At 35.9% G+C, this 19,258-nt stretch overlaps 3 protein-coding genes and 1 pseudogene across 4 annotated transcripts; 2 read left to right on the top strand and 2 right to left on the bottom strand.

Annotated features, from left to right (window-relative positions):
• The first annotated feature begins 1,137 nt into the window (after positions 1–1,137).
• On the top strand, positions 1,138–7,143 carry LOC147280841 (serine/threonine-protein kinase Nek2-like). Of its 2 annotated transcripts, XM_086246268.1 has the most exons (16): positions 1,138–1,395; positions 2,281–2,395; positions 2,502–2,568; positions 2,796–2,861; positions 3,552–3,598; positions 3,704–3,749; positions 3,906–3,986; positions 4,093–4,135; positions 4,217–4,266; positions 4,353–4,434; positions 4,525–4,574; positions 4,741–4,814; positions 5,077–5,128; positions 5,611–5,833; positions 5,906–6,024; positions 6,267–7,143. In XM_086246268.1, the coding sequence occupies exons 2-16, from the start codon at positions 2,310–2,312 to the stop codon at positions 6,951–6,953; spliced, it is 1,773 nt and encodes a 590-aa protein (XP_086102394.1). In that variant the 5' UTR covers positions 1,138–1,395; positions 2,281–2,309; the 3' UTR covers positions 6,954–7,143. The 2 variants fall into 2 exon arrangements, with proteins under 2 accessions (XP_086102394.1, XP_086102393.1); XM_086246267.1 differs by having other exon boundaries at positions 5,611–6,024.
• Positions 7,144–11,154: 4,011 nt separating this feature from the next.
• LOC147280840 (protein IQ-DOMAIN 19-like) lies at positions 11,155–13,237 on the bottom strand. Its single transcript, XM_086249012.1, has 3 exons — positions 12,920–13,237; positions 12,533–12,763; positions 11,155–12,262 (listed from the first exon to the last, which is right to left on the bottom strand). Exons 1-3 carry the CDS (start codon positions 13,235–13,237, stop codon positions 11,585–11,587), a joined length of 1,227 nt encoding a protein of 408 aa, XP_086105138.1. The 3' UTR covers positions 11,155–11,584.
• Positions 13,238–14,766: 1,529 nt separating this feature from the next.
• LOC147280839 (uncharacterized) lies at positions 14,767–16,275 on the bottom strand (annotated as a pseudogene).
• Positions 16,276–16,430: 155 nt separating this feature from the next.
• On the top strand, positions 16,431–18,333 carry LOC147280838 (uncharacterized). Its single transcript, XM_086249230.1, has 6 exons — positions 16,431–16,622; positions 16,733–16,903; positions 17,036–17,113; positions 17,208–17,339; positions 17,446–17,526; positions 18,063–18,333. Exons 1-6 carry the CDS (start codon positions 16,523–16,525, stop codon positions 18,137–18,139), a joined length of 639 nt encoding a protein of 212 aa, XP_086105356.1. The 5' UTR covers positions 16,431–16,522; the 3' UTR covers positions 18,140–18,333.
• The last annotated feature ends 925 nt before the right edge of the window (positions 18,334–19,258 follow it).

Genomic DNA, 19,258 nt, shown 5'->3' with positions numbered 1-19,258 from the left:
ATTTGTAACATTTCTAATATTATAAAGAGAAATAACACTAAATCATTAAGTAGTCCGTGAAATTAGATGAAAATTAAATAGATCAAAATACATTTTAGGTTCTTAGTCCCTCTCATATATAAATAAAAGAAAAAGAAGAGATAAGTACAGAAAAGCCCCCAATACTGTATTGTTTATAGGAAAATATTTGGGTCACCCCTTGGGGGTACCCCAAGGTCCACCCTCTCCCCAAAATAACAATTTCGGTAATGCCGGTGCATGATCGGAACCGTTCACTTTTTAGATTACCTATTATAGATCATCTCTGCAAAAAATCAAATCAATCGGAAATCGTTTGGTTATATAACTGTTGTCAATTAAGTAGAAAAAATTGATGGTTTTCAATTAAAGAGTGATTTTTTGGCCAAACCGTTAATTTTTTCTATTTAATCAACAACAGTTATATAATTAAACGATTTCCGATTGAGTTGATTTTTTGTAGAGATGATCTATAATATGTGATGTAAAAAGTGAACGGTTCCGATCATGCGCCGGCATTACCGAAATTGTTATTTTGGGGGGAGGGGTGAGCTTGGGGTACCCCAAGGGGTGACCCAAGTAGTGTCCTTGTTTATATATATTAAGCTGTGACAAAATTTGTGGGACCAAGTCCATCCTCCCAGGCTCCCACTCCTTTGTTTCTTTGTCAGTGACTCAGTGTCATGTAGAGCACAGAGTTTACTATCAGTTCTCTCCTTTTCACAACACAGAAGAGAAAAAAATGACCCCCATCTTGACCCATCACCCTCTCTCACTCTCTCCAACTAGAAAACAATAATTTTCATGTTAATTATATAATATAATGAATCTCTCTCTAGGATTTATGGGTTTATTTATGAGTAGTGCTAGATATACCACATTTTTATACCATAATTTCATACCATCTAATGTGGCAACTTACATGGCATTCATACATTGGATACTAAAAAATAAAAAGAAAAACTCAAAAAGAAAAAAAAAAAACTTTGTCCAATAAAGTAATGACACGTGAGATGGTATAAGAATGTGGTATAAGAAATGTGGTAAGTATAGCATTATTCTTTATTTATTATTGTATACACAGCAATTAAGCAATGTAATCTATCCCATCCGCCTTACTCTTTTTCTCTCTCTAAGAATTTGTCAGTTTGTCTCTTGAGAAGTTGAGTTGAGACTTGAGAGTAAAAACAACACCCAAAACCCGAATGGGCGAAAGAGCTACTGCAACTTCCTCTGCAGCTTCTTCTTCTTCTGGTTTGTATTCTTCTTGTCCAGTAACGGTGTCGTTTGTAGCTCCTCCTCCTCTGCCAATGTCTTTGTCCCCTCTCCAACCCGCATTGTGATCTCTTCGACCCATCTTGCTCTCTCTACATTCAGGTCTTCCAAATCTCTCTCTCTCTCTAAAGTTTTCGACTTTGATTTTCTTGACATTTAACAAAATAAAAGTTGAAAATTTTGAACTGGGTTTAGTTTTTAAGCTGCATTTTCCATTTTTAGAGTAACAATTCTTAATTTTAACTCATTTTTCACTTTGGGTTTCGGATATGTGGCTAGTTAGTGCTTTAGTTAGATATTTATGGTTTGTGTTCTCTCTCTACTCATTTTACTATATATTACATTGTTTGGTTGTGAAGAAAGTGTAGAAAAGGGAGGCAAAGTATATATTGTACAATTTTAGTTTTTCTAAAATTTATTTAGTTTTCCTATGGGATCTGATCAAATGAAGGCTTGCTCTCCATTTGAGCCTAAAACTGACGATTCGGCTGAGCTGATTTGAGACTTTTGACACACACTTCAAATTTTGACTCTTCTTTCTACAATGTTTATGTATTTTCAACATATTTTTATTATACTCGGGGTTATTTACTTGAATTTTTGTATTTAGTGTAGTTAGATGGGTACTATGGTTGACTATTTTAGTGTAGTTAGTGGTAATGTAGACTATATTAGAGCTTATTTCTATCCACAACTAAGGGTTTCATTCGAATGTTTTATTTTTATCCGGGTAAATTTCATTGCTTTCAAGGGTTTATCAATTTTCTGTAGTATTTTTCTTGCATTTTCCTTGTTTATTTCTCAAGAAAAAAGAAAGGCATGTTTCTAAGCTATGCAACTGTCTTAGTAACTTCAGAATGGTGTAGCTTTCCCTTGCTGCTACTTTGCTACATTGCTTCATGTTAAAGTACATTCCAAGAATTGAAAAGTATTATTTGTGCTATTGTGAATGTCTATGATATTAAAACCATTTTGGTCTTTACTCAGGAAAGATAAATTTTGAATATATATATCACATGGAGCAATATGAAGTTTTAGAGCAAATTGGGAAAGGGGCTTTCGGTTCTGCGCTTCTGGTCAGGCATAAGCATGAAAAGAAGAAGTGAGAATGGAATTTACTTTTCCTTTTTCCTTTTCTGTATTCATGTTTACTATCATCATGCAAATATTGAGAATTTGTTTTTATTTTATTTGTTTGATATATAAAGATATGTGTTGAAAAAGATTCGTCTTGCTCGCCAGACTGATAGATCACGGAGATCTGCGCACCAGGAGGTTAGTATTCTTTATTCATGATTTTGTCTCAAGGAACTAATCGCATTTCTTGTGGGTACTGATGATCTTCCGTATACACTTTATATTTCATGAATTGTTCTGTAAACGATGTTGAATATGCTTCATATAAACCATGTTCTTGCTGGATGTGCTCCAGCTTAAACCTTTGATTATTTTTAATGGTATATTGGATATCTGCAGATTAACACTTTTCCTGGTTTGTGTAGATGGAGCTCATTTCTAAATTACGAAATCCATTTATTGTGGAGTACAAAGATTCTTGGGTGGAAAAGGTACATTGTGCCTGCAACTATATCTTGTGTAGTTGTGTTCAATGATGTATTTTTGTTTTTCCTCTTTTATACATTGTTGCATTTGTTCTAGATTCTTTTTACCGGCATATCCCGAGGGTGATATGTATACAACATTTCAGTCTTTACTCATCTTAATAGTTACTTCTGCAGTTACTATTCCATACTCTCATCTTCAACTTAAAATAATTATCTTTTAGCCATCCGTGCTAGCAGATTAGCAGGGATAATCTTGAAGTTAAAAATGAGATTCTATCATAATATGTGGTTCAACATCATCTGGAAAAAAAAAAAAAAAAAAAATTTGTCATGGAAGATTTTAAATTTTTTTTTTTTTGCTTTTGGCCTCCTGTCTATCAGTATAATAAACTTTTTTAAAGTGCTGAAACACCAGGGAGCATGATTAGAATTTTAATATCTGTATATAGTATGTGGACCGCGGGGGGGTGGTTGTCTAAATTCCATACTTTTCCGAAATACCTCAAGAGTTTATGGAGTCCTCCGCATTCAACATTGAGGGTAGTTCACACTTAATCTCATTGGGTTTTTGTTATCCCAAATTGTGATTTACTACTTTTTTTAATTTTTGTTTTTAGTTTTCCTTGGGAGTTATGGTAGCCTACCTAGTTCCTATGGTTTAACATTGGTTCATATCGATTCCCTTGTTCTCAGGGTTGCTATGTATGCATTATCATAGGTTATTGCGCAGGAGGAGACATGTAAGTTTTCTTTTGTACTGAAACTATAAATTTGTGGATTCATCTGCTTTGACTTGAAGGTTTGCATGTTCTTGGCCACTTATGCTGCTTTTCCGTGTCGTACAGGGCAGAAGCTATAAAAAAAGCCAAGGGTCTTCTTTTCCCTGAAGAGGTTTGAAGTTATCTTAATTCTTGTTTTTCTCTTCGTTTTCTCCTCCTGCAGCAAATTTTTTATTATTTATGCATTCCTTGCTCAGTAGTCCCTTTTATACATTACATTCCTGTAACTATGCTCTTCATCTAATTCGTGGAAATTAACTTTCACCAGAAGCTCTGTAAGTGGCTTGTTCAACTTCTGATGGCGCTCGACTATTTGCACATGAATCATATTCTTCATCGTGATGTCAAGGTTAGTGACATATTTATTTCTGTGTACTTAGCAAAGATGGTGTTGCTATCTCCTTTCAAAATCTCTGAAGCTGTTTTGTACTGATAGTGTTCCATGTTTTCTTCAGTGTTCTAATATATTCTTGACAAAAGATCAAGACATACGTCTTGGTAAGTGATCCTATTACTTCTATAGTTCTCCTGAAGGGGAGTGTAATTTTTCTGACAACAATTTGATCAATGTGGGAGCAGGTGACTTTGGACTTGCCAAAATGTTGACTTCAGATGATCTTGCCTCTTCTGTGAGTAACTGTGATTCTTCTCCACAGTCAATTATTCACAATGTCTTGGAGCTACCTATATTAAGAATCATTATCTCTTGATTCAGGTTGTGGGAACTCCTAGCTATATGTGTCCTGAGCTTCTTGCTGATATACCTTATGGTTCAAAATCAGATATTTGGTCTTTGGGTAAGGACTCTGTGTATGTGGAAATTTTTGGCCTTCATTAATATTCTTTTTTAGCTGCAATATGTGTTATACTGAACATTTTTTATCCAGGATGCTGCATATATGAAATGACTTCTCATAAGCCTGCATTTAAAGCATTTGTAAGTTTTTTCAGATATCTTGATATACATTGCTTTGCCTCTTTTGTGTTTTTTTATTTTGTTATTTTTTATTCCTCCCATTTGCTTTTCCTCTTTTCTTAAACATATATAAATAGATTAAATATATTTTATTGGATCAGGTATTTATTTCTTGTTTCTTGAACAGGATATACAAGCACTGATTAACAAAATTAACAGATCCGTAGTGGCTCCCCTTCCCACAAAATACTCTGGTGCCTTGTAAGTCCTTTTCTGGTATATGTTTGGTTTTTGTGGTTATACATGTCAATCGCACGTTTAGTTGTCCTATTGTATAGGAATTATTTGCATACATTTGCACAACATTTGGAATTGACATGTAGGAAGGATAAGTTCAAGTGACAAAAATAACAGATACTATTGCCTGACTTCTAATACCATGTGTTTCTAGGTAGATGTGATTAAGTTGCCTTTAACAAGTGAATATTTTTTATCTAATCATTTGGCTTATTTCTATTTTCAGTCGAGGGCTTGTTAAAAGCATGCTTCGAAAAAACCCAGAACTCAGGCCAAGTGTATGTATACTTCTCCTCTAACCTACATCTTGCAAAAAGTATGTGAATAACACCGTATTATGATAATAGTCAACATATCTGGATTCATTGTGCAATTCTTTCTGTGCCATAACCAACATATCTCATCATGATTCACCACATGCTAGTACATTATGCCTACTGTCTGTTGCCTGAAATGACGCAACACCTTGCAGTCTGGTTTATTTGATTGGCATTAAGTTTTTAATTTCAACATTCATGAACTCAAGTACATTATTTCCAAAATCTGTGGAATAATTCCTTGGATGATTTGCTTCATACATCTATATACAATATCCTTCATTGTTGGTCATGTTTTGAGAGTGGTTATGAGAATCAAGAGATTGACTTATATTCAGTTGTGGGGGGGGATTAGTGGGGGCATATTTTGTGATGCTATCTGCAAGAACGAGATTGGCAACAAAGTATTTTTCATCTCATTTGAAGTGTTTTTGTTGTGGCAGGCTGCGCAGCTGCTTGGTCACCCACACCTTCAGCCTTATGTTCACAAGGTTCATCTCAAAATCAATATCCCTAGACATGGAACTTTAGGAGTCAAGTGGCCTGAACCCAGTTACTTGAAGAAAACTAGATTTTCAGAGCCAGAAGATGTTCCTTTCTCCACATACCAGGAGAAGCGACATACTTTCAGCAATGATAGGACTTTAAATCCTAGTATATCTGGAGGTGAGCAAGATTCTCTGTGCTCTACCCAAGAAATGCATGAGATGACAAATTATCTGAGTCAAGAATTGGCAGGACTGTCTGTTGGTGGCACCTATAAAAAAACAGCCATTCGCAAGCACCCAATTGCTTCCAAAACTCCAAAAGCTTCTGCCACTCCCAAGAGATGGATGGAGCCAAAGAATCGTGCATCGGTAAGTTCAGTTGGGAGATGTACTCTCAATCTCTCTCTCTCCCCTCTCTCTCCCCTCCCCCCTCTCCATGCACCTGATGAATGAGCAATAAGAAAAAAAGCTCAAGTTTATTCATCAAACAAACTTTAGCTTGCATAATAGCACTATTCAATGGTAAGTCATACTTTTGCTAAATCTTGTCGATTTTGAATGGCAATTTTTGCTAGTCTTAGTAGTTTGAGTTTGTAAATTTTATTTTACAGGTTCCTGTTTCATGCACTCCCAAAAAAGCAGTAAGTACAACTCGCAGAGCATCATTGCCATTACCAACAAGAGCTGCAATTCAACAATCCCCTTTCCGGCCAAATGTTGGTGTCCTGCACTGTATTAAATCTCCTGATGTTTCTGTCAATTCCCCTCGAATAGACAGAATAGCCGAATTCCCATTAGCGTCATATGAAGAACAATTATATGAAGAACAGTTTTTACCTTTCCGTAGGACTTCACCAACCTCTGTGCAAGGCTCGTCTGGCTCCCCGCAATCTGGTGACCGATCAATCATGAAAGACAAATGTACAGTTCAGATATGTGATAAAACCTCTCGGAAGCTTAGTTTCACTGATGCATGGCAAGGAATTAAGTGCAGCATGTTTCAAGCTGATGGAGAAGTTCAAAGTGATGAATGTTCTGATCAAAATGCAACTGCTGGAGCATCAAGCCGGACCTCATCAGACACACGTCGTCGCCGGTTTGACACCTCATCATTCAAGCAAAGGGCTGAAGCTTTAGAAGGGCTGCTTGAATTTAGTGCAAGATTGCTCCAACATGAAAGATATGATGAACTTGGAGTGCTGCTGAAGCCTTTTGGGCCTGGGAAGGTCTCTCCTAGAGAAACTGCGATTTGGTTGACTAAGAGTATCAAGGAAAATACTGCCAAGCAGGATGATTAAGTCCATTGAGCTGCCGCCACATGTATTATATTTCTGATTCCAATAATTTTTGTAGTTATGAGTTTTTGTTATCCATTCTTCACAAGAGGAATTAGGCACCTAGACAGGTACTGATATTGTAGGTTGATCTCAGATGGGGAATTGGTTATGAACTTATGACCATTGATTCAAGATAATTTGAAAATTGTGATGGGTAGTAGAATATTTCTAGATATTGTACGTAACACACTGGACGTGTACGTGTGTACTCTCTCTCTCTCTCTCTCTCTCATCTCAAGCATTATTAACTATTTAACTGCAAATACCAAGTGCTTGTAATTTGACTAGTTCCCAAGGCATGCAAAGCCTTCCTTGCCTGAAACAACACGAGTAAATGATCATGAAAATAGATAAACTTAAGACTGCCCCATCTTGCTATGAGCAACAAATTTGAAATGTTTTCAAATGGTAATTGCTTTGGATGGGATGGAAAGAAATTTGTACCAACTGAGAACGGTAGCAAGCTTGAACTTTTGTTGCAGCAGCATTTCCAACATCTCTTGCCAATGGCATGGCATGATTTATCTGCCGAGCCTTCAATGGCAATTTGGTGGTGTCAATTGAATCAACAAATTTGGAAAACTTGTGGGACGTTTCTTTTCCTGCAAATTTTCCAAAGCTCCATTACTTAATCAACGTGGCCTGCAAATAGAGTCAAACACAAATTTAATACAAATTTAAATATGCATAATAGTATATGTTTATTAATTTATTGTGATTAAAATAAAATCATAGAAAAGTTTTTTGAGAAATTTGTAATTTAAAAAGGTTTTATAGATTTATTTGGTTAGTGAAACGATTGTTCCATATTATAAAACTATTTGGAATGGTTTTTTATTTTTTTTACAAACTATTTGGAATGGTCAATATGTTCTTCATGAATAACGTTATTTTAATAAAATATTCAAAATTTTTGAATATTTCTTAATAGTTGTAGTTATTTGGAAAAATTTGCAAACTTGTATAATGCTTCAAACCTATTGAACTGTTGAAAATTGAAATAGAGTTTCTAAAGAATGAAGTGTGAAGTCAAATTTAGTACAATAAAATTTGATAATGCCGTCAAAATGAAAAGCCAGAGAGAGATGAGTGGATTATGAATTAGGATCGATGTTATAGGATAATAAGACTGACAGAAGGAAGGGCAAAATAAAAAATTAATTAACTGGCTTCAGAAGGGCAAAATAGAAAATTAATTAACTGGCTAGAGTAGAGAAAAGAAGTACATGTTCTGCTGGAGCCTGCTAGACTATGTGATCTTCCCTCCTTGGAATTACAAGTCATACTGTTATTGACTGTACTTACCTCTAATTTTTTGTTCGGATGGGGATTTTCTCTTAGTTTTTTATTGTCTTTTAAAGATAGAGTGGATTTGCATCTTTTTTGAAAGTTGTTGCTACTCCCAAAAAATTATTATGTACTCTTCAGTCTCTTCTCTTGTTTTTTGTTTTTTGTTTTTTTTTAATTTATCTACTTAAATGACAAATTTGCCCATCTGACCCATTTAATGGTCCTTGTAAAGTTGTAAACTTATGCAAAAACATTTAATGAATTCCTTATCTTTTGGTATTCAAAATTCCATAAAAACAAAAGCACTCAAAATAGGGAAATACTTGGTGCGCATCCACCCCTCCCTCTCAAAATCCTGTTCGGGGTGAAAGGTGTTTTATATATAAAAGGCTTAGGTATGGGCCGTATGGCTCATCACAATTCAGTTTTTGGTGCCGCCGCTCAACACAGTGATCTACATCTGTGCGGCAGTACCCCAGTTTTAGTTTTACTTCTTTTTCTCTATGCCTTTCGTACAAGTATACAACACAGGAGAAATCAGTTCTAGTACTTCCTTTTCTTTTTTTTCTTTTTTCGTTTTTGGTCATGATACACCCAATTGTGAATGGGTGGGTATTTGGGTTGAAAATGGTGAAGCCAGGACATGAGTGGTGTGAGGGAGAAAAAAAAATATGAAAGAGAAAGAGATAGAGTGTTGACCGGCCGGAGTTGGGGAGTCGGTGTTGGAGGGAGGGGCAGCTGGAAAGATGGCCGGACGAAGGGGAGGGCTTCTGTTCTCATCAAGTGTAGCCCCGATTCTCTTCTCTACCCTCGCCAATTCTTGCCGACACAGTTTTATTTTTTCTCGATTCTTCTTAATTTCTACTCGATTCTTCTTTATTTGTTTAAACCGCGTCGTGGTGGACTGCTCTTGCTGTCACTCTCTTTACTCTTTCATCTCTCAATGGAACGAACGAACAGCAGCAGTTCACCACGAGGTTATCGAAACAAATAAAGAAGAATCGAAAAGAAATAAAGCTGTGTCGGCAAGAATTTGACGAGGTAGAGAGGCAGGTGATTCTTAACAGGCTGGAGACAAAATCGAAATTTCTGGGGTTCTGGTAAGTATTCTTATTTTTGGTGCTTAATTATCGATTTACCACTCAACAACTGTAACTCATTTCTACTTTACCACCTGAAAGTTTTTTTGTCCCAGATTACCACCTGTAACTTACATTCGTGTTCAATTTTACCTTGTTTCGTCAACAATTCCGTTAATGTTGACGATTTGGCCGTTAATGCTGACGTGGTGCACTATACGTGTCACATCTTTTTTTATTTTTTTTAAACTTTGAAAATTAATTAAAAATAGTTCTGAACTCAGAAAAATACACGAAAAATTCCTACGAACTCGTCTTGACTAGCACTAATTTACTATAAGGTTAAATTACCAATTTGCTCTCTAAAAATTTCCAAAAAAAATTAGAAAGTCCAAATTTATTTCTAAAAAATTAAAATAAATTTTCCTCTATTAAATAAATTCTAAAAAAAATTCTAGAATTTTCGTAAACTCTTGGACAAATTCTCAAAAATATTTTGAAAAATTACCAAAAGCCTGTTTTAAAGAATTATTTCGAGACTTTACAGAAATTCTAGAATTTTTCTAGAATTTATTTTATAGGGAATTTTATTTTCCTCTAAGACCGAGAGGTCTTTTGGGTAGCAAGTGTTCATGAGAAATGTATTGTTAGTTTTTAGAAGACTAACGGTGCAAACCTCACATTTTTTGGAGTTCGAGAGATTATTCTATGAATTTCCAAAGAGTCTAGAGTATTTTAATTTTCTAGAAATAAATTTCGACTTTCCAAATTTTCTGGAATTTTTATAGGAAAAATTGGCATTTTGATCCCATAGTAAATTAGTACTAGTCAAGACAAGTCAGTAGGAATTTTTCGTGTATTTTTCTAAGTTCGGAGCTATTTTTAATTAATTTTCAAAGTTTATAAAAATAGAAAAATAAAAAAAATACAAAAATACAAAAAAAGATGTGACACGTGGCGCACATTCAGCGTGCCACGTCAGCATTAACGGAATTGTTGACGGAACAAGGTAAAATGGGACACGGATGTAAGTTACAGTGGTAATTTGGGACAAAAAAACTTTCAGGTGGTAAAGTGGGAATGAGTTACAGTTTTGGATGGTAAAAAATACAAAAAAAGATGTGACACGTGGCGCACATTCAGCGTGCCACGTCAGCATTAACGGAATTGTTGACGGAACAAGGTAAAATGGGACACGGATGTAAGTTACAGTGGTAATTTGGGACAAAAAAACTTTCAGGTGGTAAAGTGGGAATGAGTTACAGTTTTGGATGGTAAATCGATAATTAAGCCTTTTTTGTTCTTTTTATTATTTTGATGCTTCTGACTTTGTGTACCAAGAATCATCTGAGCATCTTTTATTATTATTTTTTGTTTTAGAAATTCCCCAATTAATACTAAATCTACCCACCAACATTCTTTCAAGTGGGATCGAAGAAGAGTCAAATTAGCAGTACACAGCTTGCAGATGGATGTATATAATACGGGATCATGATATAGCTTTGATCTGCAAATTGCAATTGACAATGATGTCTTATACATGATGTATATCACGTCATGGTATTCTTCATATGATATAGTTCACGTCATCATATTCAGGCATGCATTCACTTGTAAAAATAGATGTAAGGCAACTCTTATTACAAAATGTACCAGAGGTCCAGAGCACATAAATTTTTGATGTTTGCTGAAAATTAACCAGAGCACATAAATTTTCATATATTTGCATTTGTCTTGGTATTTTCATTTTCTTTATTGTAATTGATGTTTGAGATTGTTGGTTATTTTGGGAGTCTCTGTATTGCATAAATGTGTGTGTGTTTTTTTTTCCTCTTTTTAGATTGCAATATTTTGTTACGTTTCATTCCAGGCACAAACTACTTTGTTCTTAGATTGAAATATCTTGTTGTAATTCATTGTGATGCATTCATTGTCTGTGTCTCCTTTGAAAAATAAAAATAAAAATTGTCTGTCTCCATAAATGCAAGAATGATGATGCTATCATGAAATGACACTGAACTCATAAATAAGTTCAATTAGTAATTAGTATATTTCACTGAAAAGTTTCTTCTGTGCGATACATGCTATATAGGTCTGTAAGAACTCTTCATTCTTCAGGCTTCAGCATCCATTTATATTTCCAACTCAACGTTGTTGAGGGAGTAGCTATTAGTACAAAATCACATGGGGCTGCAATCACATAGTTCAATGATATTAGACCAACTATGAAATGAAATAGGCATCAATTAAAAATACAAACCTGCGTAATGCAGTAGAGTTAAAGAGTACAATTTTTACCTCATATGCATCAAGAAATTCAGTATAGTTGGGATGACTGGTACTTGGTGTAACCGAAGCACGCTTGCTGTCCTCAAACAATCTTCTTGACCTGTAGAGCTTAACAAACCAGCTGGGGTCATGATTTTTAAGACCATTGGGTTTGAACTGTGAGGACGAACGTTTCAGAACTTGATCTTCTTCCATGGAAACATGTGTTGCATCTACCAATTCTGTATGCTTGCTTTTATGCTTCATGCTCCCTTCAGGCCTTTGCTTTAGCTCACTCTGTGACCTGACTTTTGCCTTCGAAGATTGTGTGTTGGCCATGTAATTTGGCATGAATGTGTAGTCATAAGACAGAGGGTCTACACAATCATGCTGTTGAAAAGGGAAAGAGGGTTCAGTTGGTTTTGGTTTGGATGCAGCTGGAACTATCTGGGGACTATTTTCTGCAGTTGTGAATGGGGATTCCTCGTATTTATGTCGTTTTGAGATGGAAAGACGTTCAGAATAAAATGTTGTGCAGCCATGCTCAATCCTCCCAGTTTGTGAATGATTATAGCAGCCACTTGGGCTTTTGGAAACTCTTTGTGTTTCGTTGGGATTCATATCCATTGTCTTCTGCATAAATAAATAAGGCCATATTGCAAGTTAGCATTGAAAGCTTTACCAGGTAGATTTAATTAAGATTTTACTCACATACAAATTTAGGTCCCTGACCTCATGCTTGGTATTGGGTTTATGTTGTATTGGAATCATATACATCTTATATTCGATATGTAAATGATTTTTGGTTTCATTGTATTATACGTCTTCCCAACAATCAAAAGACGAAAAGAAACAATGGAACTTAAATTCTGAGACCATTTCCCATCTTAGAAACTGGCTTACTCTATGCACTCCATTGTCCTGAGTGAAACCTCTTTGAATGGATGACTGCTTTTTAGTAACTACATGTGCTGCCTCTGCCATCTGAATTCTCTGAAACCGAGCTCTAACCTGGATTGCGATTAAAGCATGCATGCGCCTCACAGTAGCATTTGTTTGTTTCCTCACTATGTGACCTCTTATGAGTGCTTGTAACTTGACCAGCCCCCTTAAGGCATGCAAAGTCTTCCTCGCCTGAAACAACACCAGAAAATGATCATGGAAATAGATTTAACTTTGTCTGTTCCATCTTGCTATCATAAACAAATTTGAAATGTTTGCAAATGGGAATTGCTCAGTTGTTAATCAAGAACAGGAATCTTAAAGTTTTGGAAGGAAAGAAATTTGTACCAAATAAGAACGAAAAGAAGCTTGAATCCTTGTGAAAGCATTATTTTCAACATCTCTTGCCAATGGAATGGCATGATTAATCTGCTGAACCTTCAATGGCAACTTGGTGGTGTCAATTGAATCAACAGATTTGGAAAACTTGTGGGATGCCTCTTTTCCTGCTGATTTTCCAAAGCTCCATCTGCGTTTAACTCTTGGTGTCCCTGCAGCCTTGGTAATACCAGTAAAAGACTGAGATTGCTGATTCAAAACCTTTTCTTTCTTCTTTTCATACTTTCCTATCAAAAAGTTTATAATCCATTTGCTTGCCTTTCCCATCTTTAATTGTTACTAATCAAAGTCTTGTTGTAATTTCTAGGCTGCTGACTAAAAAGAGAGAGACATACTGATACTGATAGTCATGATATATAGTTGTATACCACAAATAAAATACAGAGTTGGACCCCTTAGTCTTATATAGAGGAGTAATAGTACGACGATGTTAATTTTTGATTAAACAAACTAAATTGCTACTTAATCTTAGTTGACTCTGTATGGTAATGATACTTACTATATAATAATGAAAATCTAGTATAGTAATTAGCATGCCTGGCTTTTTCTCTCAAGTTCTTATCTGGTGTGGTCAAGTGGTGACATTATTTAATGAGTATGGCCGGCAGAGGTTTCCCTGATTAAGCCATTTGCCACCCTCACAAGTCATAACTCATAAAACATAAGCAAATTAAAGATTCCTCGCCCCAGTAAGTATTTTATGTTGGTGCACTGCATGTCCTTATATTCTCATTCATCATCAAACAACTGCTCAATTGCTTATTTGTTCCATCTTCTTTTTTCTTTTCAGTTTTCAACCTTATGGATCATTTAGCTATGAAGCCCTTAAAGAGTCCACAAACTTCTGCCCCATGCCGGCAAAAGGGATATTCATCACTTTCCAAACCGGCTTTGTAACATTAAGAACAGAAAAATAGAACTTGGTGCAAATACCCAAAAAATAAAAAGGATTGACCTTTAGTAAAAATTCCAATGATTTTTTTTTCCCTAATGCATGGATTAAAAAATTGGCAAATTTATAACGTACCAATCCTTGTTTTGTTAAGCTAGCTACCAAATTTCTATGGCCTGACCATTATGGCGTACTTAGTAGTGATATAGTTTTGAATATATGTGATTCTCCTTGAAAGACTGGTTAGACCCCGAAGCAATTTAGTTAAGAGAACATAACTATTCATGACCATGCAAACATGTAAGATTCAAAAATTGGTCAAAAATACTAATTTAAGCCACATCGAATTATTAAAAACATTCAAGCATATTATAGGCCACCAAAACACAAGCACAAGATCTAATTCAACAACACTATTTCATCACTTTGTCATTAATGTGCTGACTCCCTGAACTCGAATATTAGCTCACTTCTGACTTCAGAATTGACCAGTTGTCCAACAACTAAGGATCTCCTGCCTCGCAAGCATATATAACTCCATCTGCATAAGAAGAAACATGAAATTATATCAAACATGACAAGATTAAGAACCAGCATATCAAGCCCAGCAGGGGCATGGAATCTAGGAAATGTCACATGAATTTTCTTTCTAAAATGCTATGTTTCAAGCTCACATAGATTAGGCAGATTGTTTTGGTGCACAGTAAAGTAATCATTTCCTATCCTGGAAGACCCAGTAGACATTCAATTTAAACTATTTCAAAGCTAGGCTCTCAATTTATCAAGCAAGTCTCTAAATAAAATAGTTATCATCCAAGAACTATTAAAAATATATATACATAGCAGGGAAAATAAAATATTAAGAAGCAAAAAAAAAAAAAAAAAAAAAAAAACTAACCTCAGGTCATCTGAGCTTCCCCTTCTCACTGCTCTTCCTTGCAGCTTCCTTAACCTTCTCAATATAACCTTCAATTGGAGGAGTCAGAGTTGCCATGAACCGATTTGCTGGGAATATATGGAGTCAGATCCGGCACCATCGCTGCTGCCTTCAAATGTTCAGGCAATGCTCAATCGCCTCCTTCTTCAACCGCAACAGTGTTGTCTCTGCTGCCTGCCTTGCTCGGTGACGCCTCATCAAAACCCTACTATACTCCTTTGCAAGCCTCCGACCATCTTCAACAGTCAGTTCATATTTTGGTATCTTCTCCTCATCAACCAAACCTAGTGATATCAAATCCAAACCAGGAGTTCCCATAAGTGTTGGTTTTTTTGAGATGCCCAATTCTCCCTTATTTTTCTTCATCATATCAAGCTCACGTTGTCGGTCTTTGCTAATAAGACCCAACTTCTCTCGCTCTATCTCACGTTTTCTTTGTATAGGCGGTAAGTACCTAATAGGTGTGGGGGCATTTAAGCATTGATCATAAAATTTTTCGAGCCGATCTTTTTGAGATCCTTTCCCTCCTCCACCCTTAGGAGCAGATTCTGCAGTACCTTTTTTTACAGTTATCTTAGACCGTTTCAGTGGTGCTGCAGTTTTTGTCTTTGATTTACCCTTGGCAGTCCCACTTACAGAGCATCTCTGAAGGAAGTGGTGGCTTGAAGAAGATTCAATAGAAGATGTCAGGGGTCTAATCTTTAAGATTCGTATCATCTTCTGAAAGCCACCGAGCTCTTCAACACAATATAGTGAAAGCCTTGCTTGTACAATTACTTTAAATTGCCTGCAATTACAGTAAACCAAGAAATAGATTATAGGTTATCAAAGGGTACCAGACTTTTGATCTTGGCCATTAAAAGGATCCAATGGTCATCACAACACCATATTTATCCTACGTTTACCTGCACACGCCAAATATACCGGCGTCCTCGAAGCCGCCTCGCCATCTCAGATTTTTCTAACTTTTTGTCTTTCACCATCTTCTTTTACTTTTACTAGCTTAGCTGGAAGCCTGGACCTCCGCAGTACTCTACCACTGCGCTTGCTTCAGCCTTCAAAATATCAATATTAATCAAATTAATATTCTTTTCATTTTCTGGCCTTTACTTGCTTGCGAGTTGCGAATTAAATTATGTAAATTAATAATGCAAAAGAGAATATTATAATAAATTAAGTTACTCAATTTTGTTATGCAGTACTGTTGCGGTGCAGTGGTGCTTTTGCAAGAATTTCAGAATATTGAGTAAAGAAATCAGATATGAAATGATAAAGAATTGGTTGCATGGTGATGGTTGGTTCTGGTGTTCTGGACACTGGGAATTAGCTAGCTTTTGCTTGCCATATGCGCATCATTCCATTTGCGCAGGAATTTCCATCATTCCTTTCTTCCCAACCTCTCTGCCGCCATCATTATCCTTCGTACTCTTACTCTACACATCACACATATCCGAGAGGCTGGCAGAGGATCCTTATCCGAAAGGAAAGAAAATTAAGGGTTTGAATTAAAAGTCATGTGCCAGTCTGGTACCAAAAGATTGGCAGAGGATCTAGGTCCACATATTCTTTTTCAATGTTTGGGTTCTAAGAAATCTTCAAAACCTTTCAACCTTTATATATATAGATCCCAAGAGCTTTAGAAGCACAACACCACCTTCACCTATTCTCTAGCATCAGATAAAATCTCTCTCTCTCTCTCTCTCTCTCTGAAAGACTGAAACAAATGGCTTTCTCTAAGACCATGGCCTTTGTAGCTGTGCTTGTGGTACTGCTACCCATGTCTGCTTTTGCTTGGGACGGGGATATATCTCCTTCTATTGCCAGTAAGTACTTCATCCTCTGCCTCTCTCTGAAACACACAACCTATGTAAACATTAATTTTGTACCTTTCTGGTTATATATCTTGTTAATGTTGGGTACCTTCAAATTACAGATGAGTCAGATGACATTTGTGAAGAAGTGGAGTGTGGAAAGGGATTCTGCAAATTTGATACAGACCAGCCATTAGGCTTCTCCTGCGAGTGTGATCAAGGTTGGAAACGAACCCGTGATGACGATGATGATGATGGTGACCACAAATTTCTCCCTTGTGTCATTCCCAACTGTAAGTTCATATTCTCTCCCTCTCAAAATAACACTTCCAATTTTGCATATATATTCATTATTCAACTTTGTTCTTTAATTAAAGGGTCATGACCAATTCACTCATCTTTGTCAATTTATCATGACTTTGCAGGTACACTGGACTATGATTGCCAGCCAGCCCCAATCGTTCCTGAAACAGAAGTTCCAGACAACATATCCGCCTTTGATCGTAATTACTATTAATCACCTCAATCATCACATCCATTCATTCTCATAATTACTTGCTTCTTTTCCTAATGACTTGTTTTTCTGTGGTTTAACAGCTTGCTACTGGGTTGACTGTGGGGAAGGTGAATGTGTGAAGAATGCAACATATGAATACAAACCCGTATGTAAATGCAATTCAGACTCCTCTAATCTTCTTGATATCTCAGCATTCCCCTGCTACAAAGAATGTAAGAACACTAAACTTGTATTTTGGTTTTAAAAAAAATAAAAATTAACAAACAAAAAAAAGTTCAAGAAATGAATAGGAGCTCTAAATTTTTTATTATCTTTCAGGCACACTTAAACCCGACTGTGCAAGCCTTGGAATTAAGGTTGCAAATTCAACTTCTGGCACTGGGAATGTTAGTAATCAAGGTGAGATTGACGGTCGAGAAAACACCAATATCTGCTCGATCTTTACTTGTCTTTAGTATTATTAGTATTTAGATTATCACAGTTTGAATTTAATCTGAACACATGGCACTCTTACATAATAATTAATTAAGAGAAGGTGCCACACCTAGATACAACCACCAGGGTACAGTAATACCTGTTGAGGAACTATTAGAATAAAGATTTCATAGTGTCTTCATGTATTGTCTTACAAATAATGTTTCAGTATTTTAAAGGTATAGGTAGTCAAACCCATGATCTGTTTCTAAAAAATAAGAGGTTTTAAAATTGGCTTTTGCATCTTACACTTGCTTGGTGAGGATTAAGACTTAGTCAAGACACCTTGAGGTTCCAGAAGTATACAGCTCTACGCAATTGACTTTTAAAAGGCATCATTTAATTTGAAGGCCATGGGACTAAGACAACATCCAATTTACTAATTTAGTAAATCAGAAAACAGTATTTCAAAGAAGCAAACATGCATACTGATGGTTTTCTCCTTTGCTCTTGTTTTGCAGCTATCTCGTTTCTTCCAGGAAAGTTCCAGTTGATGACCATTGTGATGGTGTCTGTGGGTATGATTCTGTGGAAGTAGGGTACTGGAAATTGTTGTCACCTGATTGTGCTTCATTTATTGTAACATTCCTTGATTTTTCCCAGTTGATCATTTTGTTTTGTAAAGCCAGTTTGTATAAATAAGTCAAAACAGTCATACACCAATGACTGTCATATATACAACACCTCTGTAGACAGATTGTTCTGAGTACATTAATTCCATTTCCTTGTCTATTTTGCTCTTTGGATTCAAGTAAATTATACTGAAATGAAATAACAACAAGTGGACTAAACGGTTAAAAGTCACATTTTATCAAACTTACATCAGATTTTTCAAAAGAATCCGATGGCATTCCAAGATAATATACAAACTCAACACGGAAGAAGTGGTTCCCACAGAAACCAGGTAGAAATAGATTTCTTGATGAGAATTACAAGTCATACTGTTGTTGACTGTACTTACCTCTAATTTTTTGTACGGATGGGGATTTTTCTCTTAGTTTTTTATTGTCTTTTAAAGATAAAGTGGATTTGCATCTTTTTTGAAAGTTGTTGCTACTCCCAAAAAGTTATTATGCACTCTGCAGTCTCTTCTCCTGTTTTTTTTTGTTTTTTTTTTAATTTATCTACTTAAATGACAAATTTGCCCATCTGACCCATTGTCCTCGTAAACTTATGCAAAAACATTTAATGAATTCCTTATCTTTTGGTATTCAAAATTCCATAAAAACAAAAGCACTTAAAATAGGAAAATACTTGGTGTGCAATTGTGCATCCACCCCTCCCTCTAAAAATCCTGTTCGGGGTGAAGGTGTTTTATATATAAAAGGCTTAGGTATAGCTCATCACAATTCAGTTTTTGGTGCCTGCCGCTCAACACAGTGATCTACATCTGTGCGGCAGTACCCCAGTTTTAGTTTTACTTCTTTTTCTCTATGCCTTTCGTACAACACAGGAGAAATCAGTTCTAGTACTTCTTTTCTTTTTTCGTTTTTGGTCATGATACACCCAATTGTGAATGGGTGGGTGTTTGGGTTGAAAATGGTGGAAGTCAGGACATGAGTGGTGTGAGGGAGAAAAAAAAAAATGAAAGAGAAAGAAATAGGAGTGTTGACCGGCCGGAGTTGGGGAGTCGGTGTTGGAGGGAGGGGCAGCTGGA

Source organism: Dryas octopetala, chromosome 6, assembly GCF_963921425.1.
Source record: "Dryas octopetala chromosome 6, drDryOcto1.1, whole genome shotgun sequence".
NCBI classification, from domain to species: Eukaryota; Viridiplantae; Streptophyta; class Magnoliopsida; order Rosales; family Rosaceae; genus Dryas; species Dryas octopetala.
This window is presented reverse-complemented; position numbering and strand designations above follow the sequence as displayed.